The sequence below is a fragment of the Abrus precatorius genome, unplaced genomic scaffold, assembly GCF_003935025.1.
Source record: "Abrus precatorius isolate BTA unplaced genomic scaffold, Abrus_2018 Scaffold5, whole genome shotgun sequence".
In the NCBI taxonomy this organism is placed as follows: Eukaryota; Viridiplantae; Streptophyta; class Magnoliopsida; order Fabales; family Fabaceae; genus Abrus; species Abrus precatorius.
The window spans coordinates 13,160,842-13,178,707 of record NW_020874395.1 but is presented as its reverse complement, the minus strand read 5'-3'; the positions used below and the strand labels follow the sequence as shown (position 1 = coordinate 13,178,707).

General features: G+C 30.6%; 2 protein-coding genes across 2 annotated transcripts; both read right to left on the bottom strand.

Annotated features, from left to right (window-relative positions):
* Positions 1-2,703: 2,703 nt before the first annotated feature.
* Positions 2,704-5,636, bottom strand: LOC113868110 (abietadienol/abietadienal oxidase). The gene is made up of 8 exons (XM_027503676.1): positions 5,413-5,636; positions 4,815-5,139; positions 4,577-4,726; positions 3,910-4,149; positions 3,679-3,762; positions 3,285-3,363; positions 2,935-3,056; positions 2,704-2,835 (listed from the first exon to the last, which is right to left on the bottom strand). Exons 1-8 carry the CDS (start codon positions 5,634-5,636, stop codon positions 2,704-2,706), a joined length of 1,356 nt encoding a protein of 451 aa, XP_027359477.1.
* A 4,847-nt stretch (positions 5,637-10,483) lies between these two features.
* LOC113867921 lies at positions 10,484-16,320 on the bottom strand. The gene is made up of 5 exons (XM_027503430.1): positions 16,098-16,320; positions 15,164-15,323; positions 13,838-14,222; positions 12,364-13,043; positions 10,484-11,331 (listed from the first exon to the last, which is right to left on the bottom strand). Exons 1-5 carry the CDS (start codon positions 16,165-16,167, stop codon positions 11,217-11,219), a joined length of 1,410 nt encoding a protein of 469 aa, XP_027359231.1. The 5' UTR covers positions 16,168-16,320; the 3' UTR covers positions 10,484-11,216.
* Between the last annotated feature and the right edge of the window lie 1,546 nt (positions 16,321-17,866).

Here is a 17,866-nt window from a genome sequence, read left to right as displayed (position 1 = left end):
AAAGCATATATATATATATATGCTTTAAATTTTAAATTTTTTTAATTTTTCATTTATCGATTTAATTTAATTTCATTTAATATAACAAAATGGTATTATTATAATAATTTATTTTAATTTATAAACTAATATTTTAAAAAAGTTATGTAATGTTTTTAAATTTTTATGTAAAATTTTAATTTAATGATAGTTGTGTACTTATTATTTAAGTGAAATATCCAAATATACAACATGTAAAAAAGCCGCTTGATATAGCTTTTTTTTTTTTTTTATTGAAAAATGGTTTTAAAATAATTTAATTGTAATTGTGTTTGTGTGTTAATTTTAAGTGAGTTAAGAATAATTTATTTTATCTAGTTGATAGAGTTAAAATGCTTTTATGGTGTAAATTACAAGTGTTTATAAATCGATTCAATTGAATATAAATTATAAAAATTGAATTAAAAATAAATAAATCAAAGTTTAACTTGTTTGTTCTTGGATATACATTAAAAAAACCATTCATCTAATCACATCCAAGTCTTGTTAATTCAAAAATTCATACGAAAAGAAAGTTTCCAAACCATTTTTTTATCATATGGACAAAAGAAAGTAATTGTTATCACATCTTCCAAGTCATATTCTTATGTCTAGTTCCTTGTTGAATTTCTTGTATACCTATGTTTATAGGGCAAAAGTTATTCTAAATAGTGTTATATAATATGCTTAGTACTGCATTTGTTACACTATGTCAATAGATTTGCGAAAATTTAACACAACTTATAGTGTGTTTAATTTCTAAGTTTAGATATAATAGTTAACAAACGTTCATTTTAACACATTATAGAGTAACTTCTGGATATTATTAGATGTGCACATAAAACCAGTGAACAACAATTCAAACATGCCCTTAAAATTACACACACTATTAATTTTGGAAAATGAAGACATGAGAAACAACCACACTACAAAGAGAGATAAAAAAAAAGGTAACAGAAAATATTTAGTAATATTTTAATTTCTCTGTAAAATTATCTGCTTCTATCATTTTAATTCTAAAAATTATAAAAATATTATTTCAGTCTTTAAATTATCACGATGATCATTTTGGTTCCTCAAATAATCAAATGATAATTACTCTTAATTATAATATATTGTCCATTAAATTTATTATATTATTAATTAATTAAAATATGTAGTAGAGATGAATTTTAAATTTATTGTCATAAAAATTAATGATTATTACTAATATGGCAATTTATGATTAAGGTTCAATTTGAATTAAATTTCTTTTGTAAATTCAAATTAACTTATATATATATATATATATATATATATATATATATTTTAAAAGTTACTCTTATTTTTTTTAATTGGAAAAGATAAGCTATTTTTAACTTGTAAAAGAAGTTTTATTATTTTTTATATTATTTGTTTCTCTTATAAAAATTTATCTATAAGCTCACTCAAATTGAGCTGAAATGATAATATAAAAGTTGTTACTATAAGTATATTATAATCAAATTACATTTTTAATCTCTAAAATCTCAACAATTAATATTAAAATGATTAGTTTTTGACAATTTCGGTTTTCAAAATAATATTTTCACGATTTCAGAAATTAAGTTAATCAATACTCGTAATTTTAGTGATTAATTTAATGTTATATTTTTTTAAAAATATAATAGAAAGAATTATCTAACACAAAAGGTAATAAACATTGGGCTATGGAGAAAAAATGAAGAAAAAAGAAACACCTCAACACTTAACAACTGTGTACTATACAACCTTTTATGAGTAATGTACAATGTACATATCACAGTACAAAAAATATAAGATACATATTTATACATGACAAGTGACATCATAATTTAAACTCTGAAACACAATATTGTTGGGAGAACTGAGAGTACTCAGCAAAAAAATGTAGCCAGAGAAAACAACTATTGAAAAATGGTGGAGAACTAGGAGGAGGATTTTGAGATGAACATGGTGACCTTTTTTTAATGTCTTCTGGTTAGGCGGATTTCAAAACCATTCACTAATCGAGCAGAGGGAAAAAAGGATATCCTATCTTCCTTGATTTGAACCCATCTGTTGAAAACATTCAGCAAATAATCAGCTATGGTTAAATTCTCTTATTTATACTGTGGCTTAAATTTATGGCATGATAGAGAAATACCACTTAATGTATTTTTTTAACACACTTTTTTAATACATGAAATTCATGTAAAGTCTAAAGACCCTGTCATTTACATTTGGTGTGATCTAAGAAAGAAAGTGAAAAAATAAAAATAAAATACAAAAAAGAAGTGATTAAGAGATAAGTAAAATTTTAAGTTGTTTTATATGATAAAAGAATATGAAAGAAGATTTTAAAAATTGACTTCTTTAATATACAATTATGCCCTTTATAAGGTAATAAAGTCTAATTATTTGTAACAGGTGATTTTGTCATTTTTTAATGCTTTCTTGTAGTCTTTTCACTTTTCTTGGCTTGAATTAAGGAAACAAAAATATGTGTCTAATTGTTTCTCTTTCTCTCTCTTTATTTCTTTCTTATTATTCAACACTTCTAAACAAGAGAAGAGATTTTGGAAAATGTGCTTCTATTTCTCCTAATTTTTCTTGGCAAATTCTTACTCACCAAATTTAAAAAAAAAAAAAAAAACGTGTGAGAAGATGTTAACTCCTGTTCCTTAAATAATGTGTGAGAGAGAGGCATTACCTATAGGTAGTTACAAAGTAATGAAGAAAAAAAGCAATTTGAAGACGAGCCAATTCTGCTCCTGGACAGAATCTAGCACCTCCTCCAAAGGGTGCATAGAAGGGACTGGTTCTCCAGTTTCTCTTTTCCTTCACAAAGAGCATATGAAATAAGAAAGAAATGAAATTTAAGTAAAATTCAAGAACATAATTATATCAAGTTTGCACCAAAATGGTATGTGGACTAACCTCATTTTCAGGTTCCATCCATCTCCAAGGATTGAAGTTTAAAGCTCCACTATATACATTCTCATCTAAATGGACAGCTGAAAGAAATGGAACTACAAAGCATCCTTTGGGAATAACAAAATCTACTCAAACGAAGATAAGGCAGTGTTAGTAGCCTATAATAAAACTTTTACATGTATATCATGGCTGCAATAGTAGAATTAACCGATCATTAACAAGAAAAAGATTTAGAATTTAATTGATATGTACTATCAATGTAAAAGAGTTAGTTACTTACATCAATTATAATGTTTAATAATAATAAATAATAGTGTCAATTTAAAAGTAAATTTACACGCAAAAGAGTATACCTTGGTATTGAATGTCTTCTTTTGCTTCTCTCATTAACCAAATTGCAATACCCCCAAGTCTGAGTGTTTCATCAATGACCTGTTTGTGCAAAACAAGGAATCTTAATTGTTATCTACTATTGAATATGAAAACGGTTGGTATCCATTCATGAAGTGTATACACCTAGTGAAAGATGTGATAGGTGATGTAATGTGACAGGAAAAAAGAAAGAGATAAAGAGAAAAATGAGGAGGAGATAGTTGCAATTGTAAGAAATTCAAAATTAGATTGAATAGATCATTTACAAGTTTAACCAATGCCTTTTTGTAGAAAATATTTATAAGATGAAGTGTCCCATCAAACTTGAAGTCAACACAATCTAACATGAAAAAGAGTGAAAAGTTAATCACTTACACATTGAGTGAACGACATTGCTTTATAATCCTGCCATGTAAGCAATTCCTCTCCAGAATTACTCCTTAGAGAATCATATTCATCCTGTCCAAGTGAAAATTTTTCAATTTTTTTAGAAAAAGGATTTTCATTTTTAATTATAGAATCTAAGAAACTTACTCAGAAAGTTATATGTACAAATTAAAAATAGGGGGGGGGGGGATTTCAAGAATAGGTCTGTTATATATATACCAGTAGTTGCTTCATGGCTTTAGGACATTGAGTTAGGAAATAGACTGCAAAAAGCATTGTTTTGGTGGTTGTTTCATTCCCAGCAAAGAGAAGATTGATGATGAAGTCTGCAACAGCGTCATCAGGCAAGCTTTCTTCCTCTAGAAGTCTTCCAAGTACACCATTGCTTACTATGGGAGCACCATTCTGTCTATGAACCTCAATGGTTTTGTTTAACTTGCTTATTATTCTCTCCCTTGCCTGATATTCAAAGAATGTCACTTCAATACCATTTGACTAGATAACCACATCTAATCAGATTAAACTTAGAATTATATTTTCTAAAAGTAATTTCATTACAAAATGATCAAACAATCTTAATGGGATAGATAGGTTCCCTGTGATAAATTTGCACCTAATTATTGCTTTTGCTTTTCTTTGAGTATTAATGTGACAATAAATTCATTGCTTCATGTTGTCAGACGGTTCTTGAGTTCGCTTATCGAAGGAATGTGATCATAAGAATAACAAACTTGGTTTTTTAGGCTATAGTTCAAAATTATATGGCTAGAAAGTGTATGCTTAAATAAAATGCGAGCCTTTTCAATTTTATTCTTTTTCATTCTTTTGTGTTTTTTTGTATTTGTTCACTTTAAATATCAGCGGTTTTGAAGTTTTCTTGTGGTACCTTCATAGCAGTGTGGTATGCAAAGCCTTGGATGTTGATAGGAATGGATAAACAACCATCAACAAAGTCAGAAAACAACTGAGCCATTTCATTGACTTGAGACTCACTTGAAGCCCCCAATAGTTGATTTACCATTAAATGTATAGCCACCTGAAGTAAGTCATGCAGATACTAATTATAAATGAGCATATTGATGTTGACTTTACACACAAGCACATTATCAATTAAAATTTCATACCTTTCTACAAACATCCTGAAGAAGAATGACTTGGTTGTTTTCAAAACTGCTCAAAGTTTGGAGCATGACCTTTTGTATGTCATTCACAAAATGGAACTTGAGCTTCTCTAGGCGCATCATATTGGAGGCGATGCCATGTAGTTTCCTTTGTTGCTCTCCTTGCACTGTGATCACACCATTTTTACCAACCAAATCCCTGAAAGATTTGGGGTAACTTGACATAAATAATCTTCCTTCATTTTGCATTACAAAGCGGTTGAAGCTTGGATCTGCTGACACCACTGCCCATTTGCCAAATAGGCTGCAAGAAAATATCTTACCATACCTATTCCAAATGAAGGTTTCATCTATTAGAATGTTTTTCAAAAAGTCATTTAATAGGACTTTGAGCTCTTGCATAAATTTCTCTTATGAGCAGCTTATGTTTCAAAGTAAGTGAATTCAAAAGAATAATCAATTCTTGTAAATTAAGACATTAACTTGTCAATAGATTATTTTCTTTTATGCCTATTAATTCTAAATCAACCAAACTCAACTATTTCAAAAGCTAGAATATTATTTATCATTTTTGTTGTTGTGGCAAATTGGTAGTAATTACCTCTGCACCATTTCTTCAACAAACTGAGGAGGATGAGAACTTGCAACAGCATTGTACCAATTGATGCTGTCACCAATCAAAGGCCAGCTTCTCCTTCCTGGTGGTAATCTGCATTTGCTTTTATCTTCTTTCCTTAACTTGAATTGAATTAGTTTTGCAAATATTGCAGTGGCAAATATCACAATGATCATAACTAGCCATGATTCTGAAATATTTTCTCTCATTTTCTGTGTGGAATAAAATGGAGAGAAAAACAAATCACACCTCTACCTGCCAGAGAAAATTGAATATTCATAGTGAGCCAGACATGGCAATCACTTGTCAATGCAAATGTGAACTGGTTATTATAAAAAAATGAAAAGGAAGAATTTGTAACTTATGAACATGCTTAGTTGACCTTAGGTGGATCTGGTAGGACCATGTTAACTTGGTATTTTACATGATGAAATCATTCCCAGAATCTAATTTTTAAACTAGTTTGAATATGTAAAGATACAAGAAAAATTAAATAAAACAAGTCTGAACAAGATCGCAATCTGACAACATTATTTAGTGAATATGAATCCAATTTTTGTCTTAATATGCAATCCAAATGATAATCACATATCTACTACTTGACGGCTACCACAGAATACTCACAATTTTTACTGTATAGAAGATTTGCTGACTCTTTCATAATCTCACAAAAACTCACATCTTAACAACCAAATGATAGATACTATGAATCTTTGTGGCGTGTGAAACAATTAAAAAGGTGATGATGAAAATATGAGTAAAAAATGATAAGGTAATTTTGTTACTAAGTATGTAATATACCTTGCCAGAATGAACAATCAAACTGCAACAGCTTCCCAATGAAGTCTAGAGAAACTTTTCAAATTCACTGATCAGAGAACGAAATTAGATTTCCAATTTCCTAGAGCAAAAAGTATCTATCCACCTTGTGATTCTGCTGATGATATATACACACAACATGAGTGAATGCTAGCAATAAATTTTGAAGAAACTTTATGTAGTTTTCAATAAATTGTAACCAATAGTTAGGAGTGAGTTAAAAAGAGTGTACTACAGAGTATGTTGCTAGCATTCTTCACATAACATTTAAGAACTTGCTGTATATTCCTTAGGAGAGGGAAGAAGCTGTGTCTTGTTATGACTTTATAATTAGAATATATAAGGAAAAGGGTCTCTTAACTGGTCCAAAAGAGTGCTTTTGATGGGCATTTAATAGTGTGATGAATTTTTCTATTCAAATTCTTGAGCACAAAATAAGGTGCATAATCATCAACTAGTAGAGGTTGTCATCAAGAAAAGTTAGCTAGGTTTGACTTATCCTTTTTACGCTATGTAGTTATGTAGCAATGCATTAATCAATTTGCCACATTACAGTGACGAAAGAGACACCATTTCTAATAAAAAATTCCATTGTTGAGCAAATATTCTGATTAGAGCATCATATTCATATCAATTGAGACTAGAAATAGTAAGAAAGGCATTAAATAGGTGTGTTCCTAGACCCTAGTCATCTAGAACAGACATAATTTGACAACCATCAATGTAGGTAACTAGAAGTAGGAGCCACAACTGTACAAATCTCTCCATTTAAATCTAATAAGTGAAACAACAAATGCTTGGCAACAGACAACACTATTGTACTAAAACAAATTTCAATAAATAAAATTTGTAATAGAACAACAAAGCCTTTTTCCCATTGGGTAGAGTGACTAAATTGATCAAAGTATCAAAGAGCGCCATGATAAATCATGCCTATCAAAAAATTATTAACTTATAAATTTTCTTAATGATTTATTTTAAGGAAATTATCCAACTGGAAATTAATTCTATGATCAAAGTTGAGAATGAAGCTCTAATGTTGATTTTTCATCGAGTGAAATTTTTTTATTTATTTCTCTCTTCATATGCATTAATTAGACGGGACCCTATTAATATTTATAAATATTTATGGAGAAGAGATAAACACATAATTTTCACGACATCGTCATATAAAAAATTAACAGAGGAGAATTCGTTCCATCGAAGTTATAGAACGTGCAACAAAGGCCTATCTATACAAGCAACAAATAACATACGGAAGTTCCCAAACAATATTTTCGAACACTCAAACAAAATTAAATAAATATATATATATATATATATATATATATATATATATATATATATATTCTTTTATTTTATAATCAAAGTGCCTTCTAATTCCAATAATTTATTTGAATTCACACGATCGGAAAATAATTACAAATGGAGATAATATTTTATGGCTTTGGAGGATTAATTTATTTGTTCATATTTAAGTGTGCTTTATCACATTTTAAACTTTGCTAGTTAAGATATTAGAGTTTAATTTTGATATATTATTAATGATTAGAAAAAGGTATACATCTACATCCAATGATACGTTGCCTCATTATTATTTAATGAGTTTATATATATGGAATTAATTAGTCACGTAATCAAACTCATTAAACAACAAATAAAATAATAATAATATAAAAAAAAAGGTTTACACTTCAAAAGTGGAGATGAAGACTCTATTGTGTATTTTAATTGGATTTTATTAACCTTAGACGAGTTTAAGCATCAAAAGTAACAATTTTTTATTAGAAAATAACACATTCATTATATTAAAATTATAAAGTGTAACAAATACTTATCTTTTTAGTACAATTTTATTATTATTAGTTGTTTAAATTCAAAAGGTTAACATTTTTCTTAAAATATTTGTATGTATTTCTCTTTTCACCTGACCTTCTCACGTAGAAAACACAATCCATTTCGAGGGGGAAACATTCCGTTTCTTAGGTCACAATAATGGGTCTAATGGAAATAAAGAGTTGGGTTATTATGGAGCCACTAAATGGATTAGTCAAAGTAGTAAATTAAGGCTTTGAATCCCATTTTTAAGGCCTCTTTCAAGGGATGAGCACCCTAAAAGGATGCAGTAAATTATTTAAGCATATAATTGTTGGAAGGCTTATTGGGTGATTGATGTGCACTCAATTATTACTAGTGCCAGCAAAAGCCAGCCAAGCACCCAATGCCAGTTATATCAGCAAACTTGTGTAGTTTGCTTCAACATAATACAAATAATCAGAGGAGAAACACAGATACACAATAGCTTTATCAGCAATTCAAATTAAGATTAGGTATTCATCATTTATACATTGCTCCAATACAGTAAAAAAAATTATTATCCACTCCGTTTCACTGCCACTTATATATGATTTATTAGTTTTAGAATGTATATTTATCTGCTACAATCTATAATTGGTACTCAGCGTCTTGTGCTTATGCATTGCTATGGCCTATTTTAAAATGATTTTTCTTACTTGTGCAGATAATAAATTATATATAGTAAGTTTATATTGAAAATTATGAAAATTAATACAATTCAATGTATTGATATTATTAAATATTACAATAATCATTGTAGTTACTGATACCCAAAAGTCACTATCTATGTTGCCAGCAGTATTTATGAAGTGTTAAAAAAAATTCTATAAGAACATTCTAATGTTGTAGTTGGGGGAGCTAATATAAAATGTTGATTAGTGAACTAAACTGAGATATAAGAATCAGACATTAAATTGATGTTGCTTTTATTTAAAACAGTTGAGGAATGGAGTTTCTTGTTTGCAAAAGCCACCACATTAATTTTATCAAAGAAGCATCTTGTAGTGTTAAAATATACAAAATACGTGAGTTATAGTTATCTTGCAATATCAGCTAAAAGCTGTCATTCTTCAATTTTATACTACCCTACTGTGCCAATGGTTCAGCTACGTGATGAAATCAGTGACGCATCTTTGTTTGCTACAAAAGAAATATAAGAGCATCCTACATGATCTAGACAAATACTATTCAATTCAGGTAGGCAAATGGGCAAAACAAATATTAGCCTCTCATTCTCTGGCAAATACACGTTAGCTTCAACAATGATCTATCTTTCTTTATTTTATTTTTTCCCATTTTCTGCGGTGAAGAATGACCAATCTTTTTATGTTAATGTGTTTCACTATATGAGAAGATTTGAAGTAATAATAACAAATGACCGCGTGTGATAAAACAAATATACACCCGCTTGCTAACAAAATAATTTAAATATTTGTTACTTTTATACTTGGAACCTAAGGTCACCGAGGGCAAACATATCACCATACCCAATTTCTTCTTAGTAGCAGCATTGCCTTCAAACTCCAGTGCAATAAAGCCGAAGAAAAAGGTATAACTAAAATGATCAGGTAAATGCATCTATGCCTGAATTTTAGCAAATTCAAATTACAATAGAAGTTATATAAATTAATTATAAATATATTTTTAAATTCTCGCTTTAAAGGCAATATAAGGCAATGCAACTTGCACGCCTTCATTCTGATTTAGTTGAACCAAATGGAACCTTTTCACATGCTTCACTCCACTGAATTGTCTCCCATTCATTTGTTTTATTTAATTTAGATTTGTGAGCTTGCGAGTTCATTAACCATATTTTTCTTTTCGAAGGTGATTTTACAAACTAACTAGATATATCGATGCAAGAATCTCTTCGTAAATAGGCACCTGATCTCGGAACATCACGTTATCCCTAGTCAAATCCCAATATTATTGCATTGAAAAATAACATTTTGTATAAAAAAAAAAATCAGAGCTATTAAGGAATACACTACACACATTGCTGCAGAACTATTTTTTATTCAACTGTCATTTCATTTGTGGATATGGGATGGCAAAGGGCCAATCAAACGATGCCCAGCTTTACATTACATGTACCCTGAATCGTCCTCTACCAAGATACAATATATATATACCCCACTTTCATCTATAGCTTTAATTATCGTTCTCTGCCATATACCAAAGAAAATACATTATCTTATAAAAGAAAAAAAAAAAAGACTTGCCAAATCATTTACACGCCTTAATCTGGTCATATTTGACAGTATGCAAATTACATTAGACGTTTTAATGCGTAATTGTGAATGCACAAGGTGATGAAACATAAGCATGATATCAGTGTTTACTTTTGATTTAATTACCAAACCACAGCTTTGCAAATTTGGACGAAAATATAGCAAACAAAATGGATTTTTCAGTATATTTTATGCTAGAAGTTAAAAATAAAATTCAAACCCCTGTCAATTTCTGAGTTTTATGTCTATGGGAAAAAAGATGCAGTACTTGAAACTCAATTTATTCTCAAGTTGGTTATTCTTCGAATGCTGTCCAAAATGCAAAAATCTCCCCATCATAAATAGATGTGAAAACTGACCTTGACTTTCTTGCAGCCATTCACCCTTCCATTCTCTGCTGCTGAAATTTATAAATAAGCATAAACTCCATAAACACTTGAGAAGGGGAGTAAATTGCAATATCATGCATTTTCTTTCCTTTTGCTCACAATATAGTGAAAATCATCTTCACTAGTGGGATAAGGCTTGGTTGTTGCTGTTGTATAGTGAAAATCATTTACAATGGGAAGCTAACTTATTGGATCGGGAATCAGAGTACAGATTTCCCCCTAGATGGGACCAATGGAATAGAGAAACTAGAAACTCACGCAAATGTCTTACATTTAAAATGAGTAGCCAACTGGATCATAGATGAAACTTGGCTGTAAAACCTCTGGAAATGTCACAGGATAGCTAGAAAAGAGAATAGAATTTGCAAGAATATGCCAGGTAATGCATGCCAAAAACAGCCAAGGAATTTCGAGAACCCTATACATACCATCTGTGTTATACAATAATAATATTGAATTTCTTGCAAGTTGCACCATACACATTCATACAGCATCAAAATTTTCTCCAGATATTTATGATGCCATTGGCAAATGACTTAAGATTTCCCCACAAAGTTGAATTCTCTGAATCCACTGCAACACTGGTCTCCCTATTATTAGAGCTGTCACTGGGTATTTGAGAGAATGTAAGCAACCTTAATTTCCTCCGCAATATTGCAGGAAAAGAATATAGCATATAGACAATAAAACAAATAAAGTGATCTAACGAAAATAAAAAAAAAGAAAAACTGGAAAGATTGCATAAGAAAGCAGTATATTCTTTGCACATGCAACCAATTCATTAATATGTTTCAGGTAGAGCATACACATTGGTTCCAAAACCCTAAAAACACTATAATCTATAAATGTACAAAGTAGATGTACCGATATCTGGTGCTTATCATGCTCTGATGACTAGAATAAGTACCGATACTTCAATTTTTCTTGTGTATAATTGTACAGTATATTGGTTTAGCTTATTTCTAAGTAATCATTTAATATTGTCAGCTTTCCAATCGAGTTTTTGAAAAATAAGCCATTATTTTTTGAAATTTTAAGTGTTACCAAACAGGCAATTAAGCTATTGCAAACATATTTTACAAATAGAAGTGGCATCATGAACATTCCTTTTGTTTTTTCTTTGGAACCTTTTTAAAAAAAGTAATGACTCGGTTTCATTTCATGCGTAAAATGATACTTTCATGTAAACTTCATTGCAATGTTTAATTTTTAGACTATAAGACTAGGAGGTAACATGCTTTATTGGTTTTCAACATGTTATTCTTCTGAGTATTCTATAGTGTAAATAAACAGTTTCCCTATGAGTATCAGTACGAGTTGTTTATTTGTATAGTAACATAGTAATAAAAATTAATTTTAATGTTTTCTACAAGCCTGTTCTTCTGTACTTCTCTACATCATTGAATAAACTATTATATAATTTAGAAATTGTTTGTTAATGTTTTATGCACAAACACTGAGCAGTGCTCATTGGAATATTTAACTGTTCAACTACATGTATCCTCACCGCACCCAATTCTGTATCATTCCAATGTCATTGACTAGTGCTGGTATTTTTCAAGTGAGAATGCAAAAAACTATAATATTAGTACTAGACAAAAATAACAAAGCTATAAATCTATAGCTATGAAAGGACTTACATTTCGGACTCATCCAATTCTGAAGACCTTTGAGATTTCTTGATTTCATGCTTTGGACCATCTGCAGCAGGAAGGTTTTCTAAGGTCTCTTGCTCTTTTCTCTCATATCCTTCTTTCCCAAAGCTCTTTTTCTCAATTGCTGGATGGTTTTCCATATCAATAAACTTAGAATCATGGCTCTGACCTTCACTGCAACTACTTTCAGATTTTTCAATAGATGGACCAGAAAATTGTTCTATTTCTTCGTTTAGCAGGTGTCTTTCTTGTGTAACAGAACAAGAACTAGATACTGCTTCCTCGCTCTTCTCATCATTTGGCACCTGGAGATTTGAATGAGAAAGCTCTTTAGACAGGCCTTCCAAAGCAGGTTGCTCCCTTCTCTCAAAACCAGCTTTCTTAATGCAATTTTCCTCCATTTTTTTATGATCTTCCATATCAACAAAGTCATATTGAGGGCCCTGAACCTTGCCATAACCAGTACCATAATTTTCATTAAATGAAGGAGAAAATTGTTCTCTTTCCTCTTGTGGCAGCCTACTTTCTGGTGCAACAGAATCAGAATAACTACAGATAGCTTCCTCATTCTTAACAACATCATTCAGCATATGAATACGTGATGGGTAAGACTCCTCAGAACACTTTTCCACAATATTACTTTCAGATGCAACACAATGATTACTCTGTCATCAAAATAGAAAGGAAAATTACAAGTATTACACGAAAATCACTTGTTCTCTAAATTTACCAAAACATATTATTCAATTAACTTCATTAAAAAATTAATAACAGTGATGATTTAGTAGGCCAGAACTGCCAAACAGAGTGAAACTACTATTAATCAACAACAAAAGGGGATGTCATGCAGTTTTGCTGGAACGGATCAATTAGAACACTTATCATTCCTCTGCTTTTTCGGTAAGTAACTTCCTGACAGAATGTATTTATTATGATTGATATTATTCAAAATTTACAAGCGCACAACTTGTTTTGATGTCAGGCAGGGGATGTAGATAAGGTTCAGTGGATAAGGCAGTGGCTTTTAGTCTGAAGCTTTGAAATTTAGGGTCAGTTTCATATGAGGTAAAAATGAGAGTGAAAATATTTTCACAATTTTACTAGTATAAAAGATCCATAAATTCTTCACCCCTATGTTTTCCACCATGCCAAACTGACCCATAGAGTAAATGGGAACAAGAAATGCATTTGAATCAGAACTAAACATAAAAAGCATCTTTGTATCAGTAATGCATTTGCATTTGAATGGAAAAAGTGCAAAAATATAAGTATAAAGATTTTACTTTTCCCTTTTGACCTTTGAATCAGGATATCTACATGTAAACAAGAATAACTATAACAAAAATATACTCTTATCAGGTAGGACTATGAGTATTGCTTATCCATAAATACTATATTTAAATATTTAATATATCCATAACAACTAAAACAAAAAATGGTGCTTAATGTCAACGCTTACTGGTGTAGACATTTCAACTTCTTCAGACAACCTCCTCTCCCAATAGGAAGTCTGTGGCCCTCTCTTTCCTTCAGGATGCTCAGAAGCAGTGTTAACAGTCTCTTTGTCAATGTCATCTAAAACTACCAATTGAGAATCATCTAGAATAGGCCTGTCTTTTGCAAGCTCAATATTTCTAGATGAAACATTCACAGATTTAGTGGTCAGAAGTTTACTCTCATCAAATTGCTTTTCCACCAAAATCTCATATATGCTGTTTGAAGAATTTACTTTTGACTTATATTCTAGTTCCTGAATGATTTCCCGGATAACATAAAAACTGCCACCAACTTGTTTCTGGGTGTCCCATGCTTTTGGGAATTTCCCGGCATTCTCTGCTCTATACCTGCAGAGAAACAAAATTTATTCAATTATTCCATAATGGCTAATAAGTAATAAGACATATCGTTCTAACGGTGGTCCACATCATTTGACTTGTTAACTAAAATCCATAAACGATGACAGTGTTTCTGATCTGATGTTAGAATTATTTCAAGAAAAAAAAGAAGGGATTTTTTAAGCACATCAAACTTTTTCTTCATCTTTTTTAGTAAATTAGGGAAATCCAGTTTCTCACCACAGAACAGGGACAACATTATTAAATTACAAAGGTTTTTGTATTTGGTAACAACTCCAGGAATAAAAGTATAAAACTAGTACACAAGTGTGAGATAAATACAGAGAATGGTTACTACAGTATGAACTAAACCAGAAAGTGACCAGAATACCTTAAGGTAGGACAACTTAAAGAATTTATGTAAACACATTATTCTATTGTTAACCATAAACAGAAGATTGGCAATAAGCAGGATAGGTAATAAAAAAATAACCCTTTAGCTCAAGCATGGTGATAAGAATGTCATTTCTTCTTTTTTTAGCTCCAGCTATCCATAATTTATTCTATAACCCCATATAATTTTGTAGGATGCAATACTTCTTTTCGTTTAAACAACAAAGCAGGATTGTTTGCTTTTGAAATCCTTAAGCTTGGATGAATGCCATCTAGTCCCAATTAGTAGGTTTCCAATACAAATTTGGATTTTGTATATACCCTGCTGAATCCACAATATAACTCTATAAATCATATCCTAAAAAAAGACAAAAACAAAGGGAGAAGAAAGAAAATACAATACAATCTTAAGATGCCAAATCTGTTTGAATTCTAACTGCATGTTAAACATATTCTAAAAAGGTCAGGAATGCCAAAATGCCAGGATGAATTATAATGCAGAAAAGCTCATAAAATGCTAGATAAAGCATCAACTTCAAAAGAAACAAAGAAAATACTTGTTCACAAAAGACTCCACCATAGCTCTCCTTTCATGTCTTGGAACCCTCTTTCGGGCTTTCGGGGCATCTGGTGCCTCAGAAGGGACAGAAGCCGCATATGACCATCCACGCTGCTGAGCATTCAATGGATCAACAGAACTGCACACCTCACAGCATACTGCAAAACAACACAATAGAACTATGATTACATAATCCAACAACAAAAACGACATCTCAGTAAGTTGTCAGCAAAATATTACAACCACAATTCCAAAGAAAGGGATTGCGATTGCATAACAGCAATTGATACTAACAAAAAGAACCTCCATAAAATAAAAAGTACCAGTTCACATAGACGTGCTTCAAATAACATCTTAGCATTCAACAGATAAAAGGCAGCAAAACCATGATATACTTTGATAAATGCTTTCCCAGAAAGTAAAAATCAAGAGCATGAAGGCTAGAGCTTAGACATATTTTTATGGAAGAACTCAATCCTCTATATATATAGTTACTACAAAAATCCAAACTATTCCTCTTGCTTTAAAATCATTAATATCATCAAGTAGGACCAACCTTCCCACCCTTTCCAAACTCCACTAATACATAACATGCATAAAAAAACTCCAAAAACCCTAAACACTAACAAACTAAGAAAAACATGACAAACAATGCCATTGACCCAATCACCCATTCTAATTCAATTTCTAGGCACATGAAACTAAACATGCACTAAACTCATTAAAGCACCACGAAATAAAACAATGCAATTATTTAATAAACTTAGTTTCATTTCTATTCCGTACTTACAAAAAAAAAATATTTATGAAAAACACACAAAACTGGTAATATGAGAAACTAAATAAAACAGAAAGTACCGCAGAGAACAAGGGTATGAAAACTTAGGAAGAAGAGAAAGAAGATGAGAAAATGGGAAGTGAAAGAAAGTTACAGTGTTTGGGATTGGGAGTGAAGTAATGATTGGAGCGGAAGGAGAGGGCGATGAGAAGCTTCTTCTTCATAATCTCTATCTATCGATGAGTCTGAACTCATCCAGACACAAAGAAACAGGGTTTAGGGTTTTGCAGTTTCCCTCATTCAAATCAAATACCGCGCACACACAAATTAATTCAATTAGGGACTCCACTGGCCCACTCTCAATTTTTATTTCCTATGCAAAATTAGGATCTCGCATTAGAGAGAGGTGATATTTCTTTACTGGGTTGATCACAAAATTCAATATTCAAATTATGATAAAAAGGAAATTGTTTATAATTATAAATTAAAAATTTATCGACATTAGTATATCGTATCTTTTAAAATACATTTTTTTATTGTAAAATTATAAAATTATATTAAACATAATATAAAATATATTTTTTTCATCTTTCGTTACAAAAAATGTAGAAGTTGAATATTTGTAAATATTTAATAATGACACTAATGTTAAATATTTATAGATAAAATATTGATACTCACCTTTTTTATAATGATTTTTTTTATAATTTATAATGATTTTTTTATCTTTTGCCAATTAAATTATTATAATTTATATTTTTTTTAAACAATAAGTTATATTTAATGTGAAGTTGAAGTTATGATACATATATAACTAACTCTTTAAGCTGAATATGTCATTTAAAATGACATACTAAATAATAAATTTGATACTGTTTTAAGTTAACATTAGATGTTTTATGACAATGCCACTATCTTGAATGAAAGCTGAAACAAGAGAGGGGATAAGGTAATTGATGTGTTAGAGCTTTATTTGAGTCAAATTTTGAAATTTTATAAGAGATAATCTCTTAAATTAATTTAAATTGTTTATGTAATTGAAAGTTGTATAATAAACTTATTTAGAGAGACATAAGTTAATAGAATTTTAATATCTTGTGTCTTTAAGAGAAACTAATAATGATATATATAAATAACTAAATTTAAAATAAGTTAAGCTAAAGATAAGATAACATAACCAACAAAAGGAAATTCTATTATCTGCTAAACAATATAATCAGTTGCCCATGAAGATGCACTTTTAATCCTTAGTTGTGTTGTTTTATCTTTGTGAGTCATAACATTACCCCTCCCATGGAAAAGGACTTTGTCCTCAAGGGCTGCCTTAGAGGTTGACTAAAATATCTCATGACTTCTAAGTAGCTTCTTCGCGTGGCTTGTTAGCTAATTCGACCAAAACTTGGTATTGATTTTTCTCTGGAGTTGGGAAATTATGTTCAGAAATGATAGCCTATGGTGTAGGTAACTGATGTTTCAGAAGGTCATCGCACATGATGGAAGCAGGACGAGTTGGACCCGAGTAAGTCTTCAGTAAGGAAACATGAAAAATTGGAGAAATTCGGCTATTAGATGGCAAATCTAGTCAGTGTGCCACCTTGCCGATGCGTTCCAAGATCTGAAAAGGATCAAAATACCGCTTAGAAAGCTTAAAGTAGAGTCTGCGAGCAACAGATTGTTGATGGTAAGCGTGAAATTTTACCCACACCCATTGGTTCACTTCAAAATTCTTGTCAAATTGTTTAGAGTCGGCATATTTTTTTCATTCAAGTTTGTGCTCTAGTCAGATTAGCTTGTAGTGCACCCTGAATTTCTTGTCAATCGATCGGCATGGAGTCCACCTCGTCTACTGATGTCTTGCATGGCGTATAAGATGGCAACAACCTTGGGTTAGAATCGTATAATGCTTGATGGGGGGTCATCTCT

Bases quoted from the DNA above. Each gene is read 5' to 3' on its own strand.
- LOC113868110 (XM_027503676.1), bottom strand. From the start codon at position 5,636: ATGAGAGAAAATATTTCAGAATCATGGCTAGTTATGATCATTGTGATA. The intron at 4,727-4,814 runs GTATGAAATTTT...GACTTACTTCAG, and splicing joins TTCAGGATGTTTGTAGAAAG to GTGGCTATACATTTAATGGT. The intron at 3,057-3,284 runs GTATACTCTTTT...TCGTTTGAGTAG, and splicing joins AGAAGACATTCAATACCAAG to ATTTTGTTATTCCCAAAGGA.
- LOC113867921 (XM_027503430.1), bottom strand. From the start codon at position 16,167: ATGAAGAAGAAGCTTCTCATCGCCCTCTCCTTCCGCTCCAATCATTAC. The intron at 14,223-15,163 runs GTATTTTCTTTG...GTTTCTCTGCAG, and splicing joins GTGGAGTCTTTTGTGAACAA to GTATAGAGCAGAGAATGCCG. The intron at 13,044-13,837 runs GTAAGCGTTGAC...TTTTGATGACAG, and splicing joins AAGTTGAAATGTCTACACCA to AGTAATCATTGTGTTGCATC.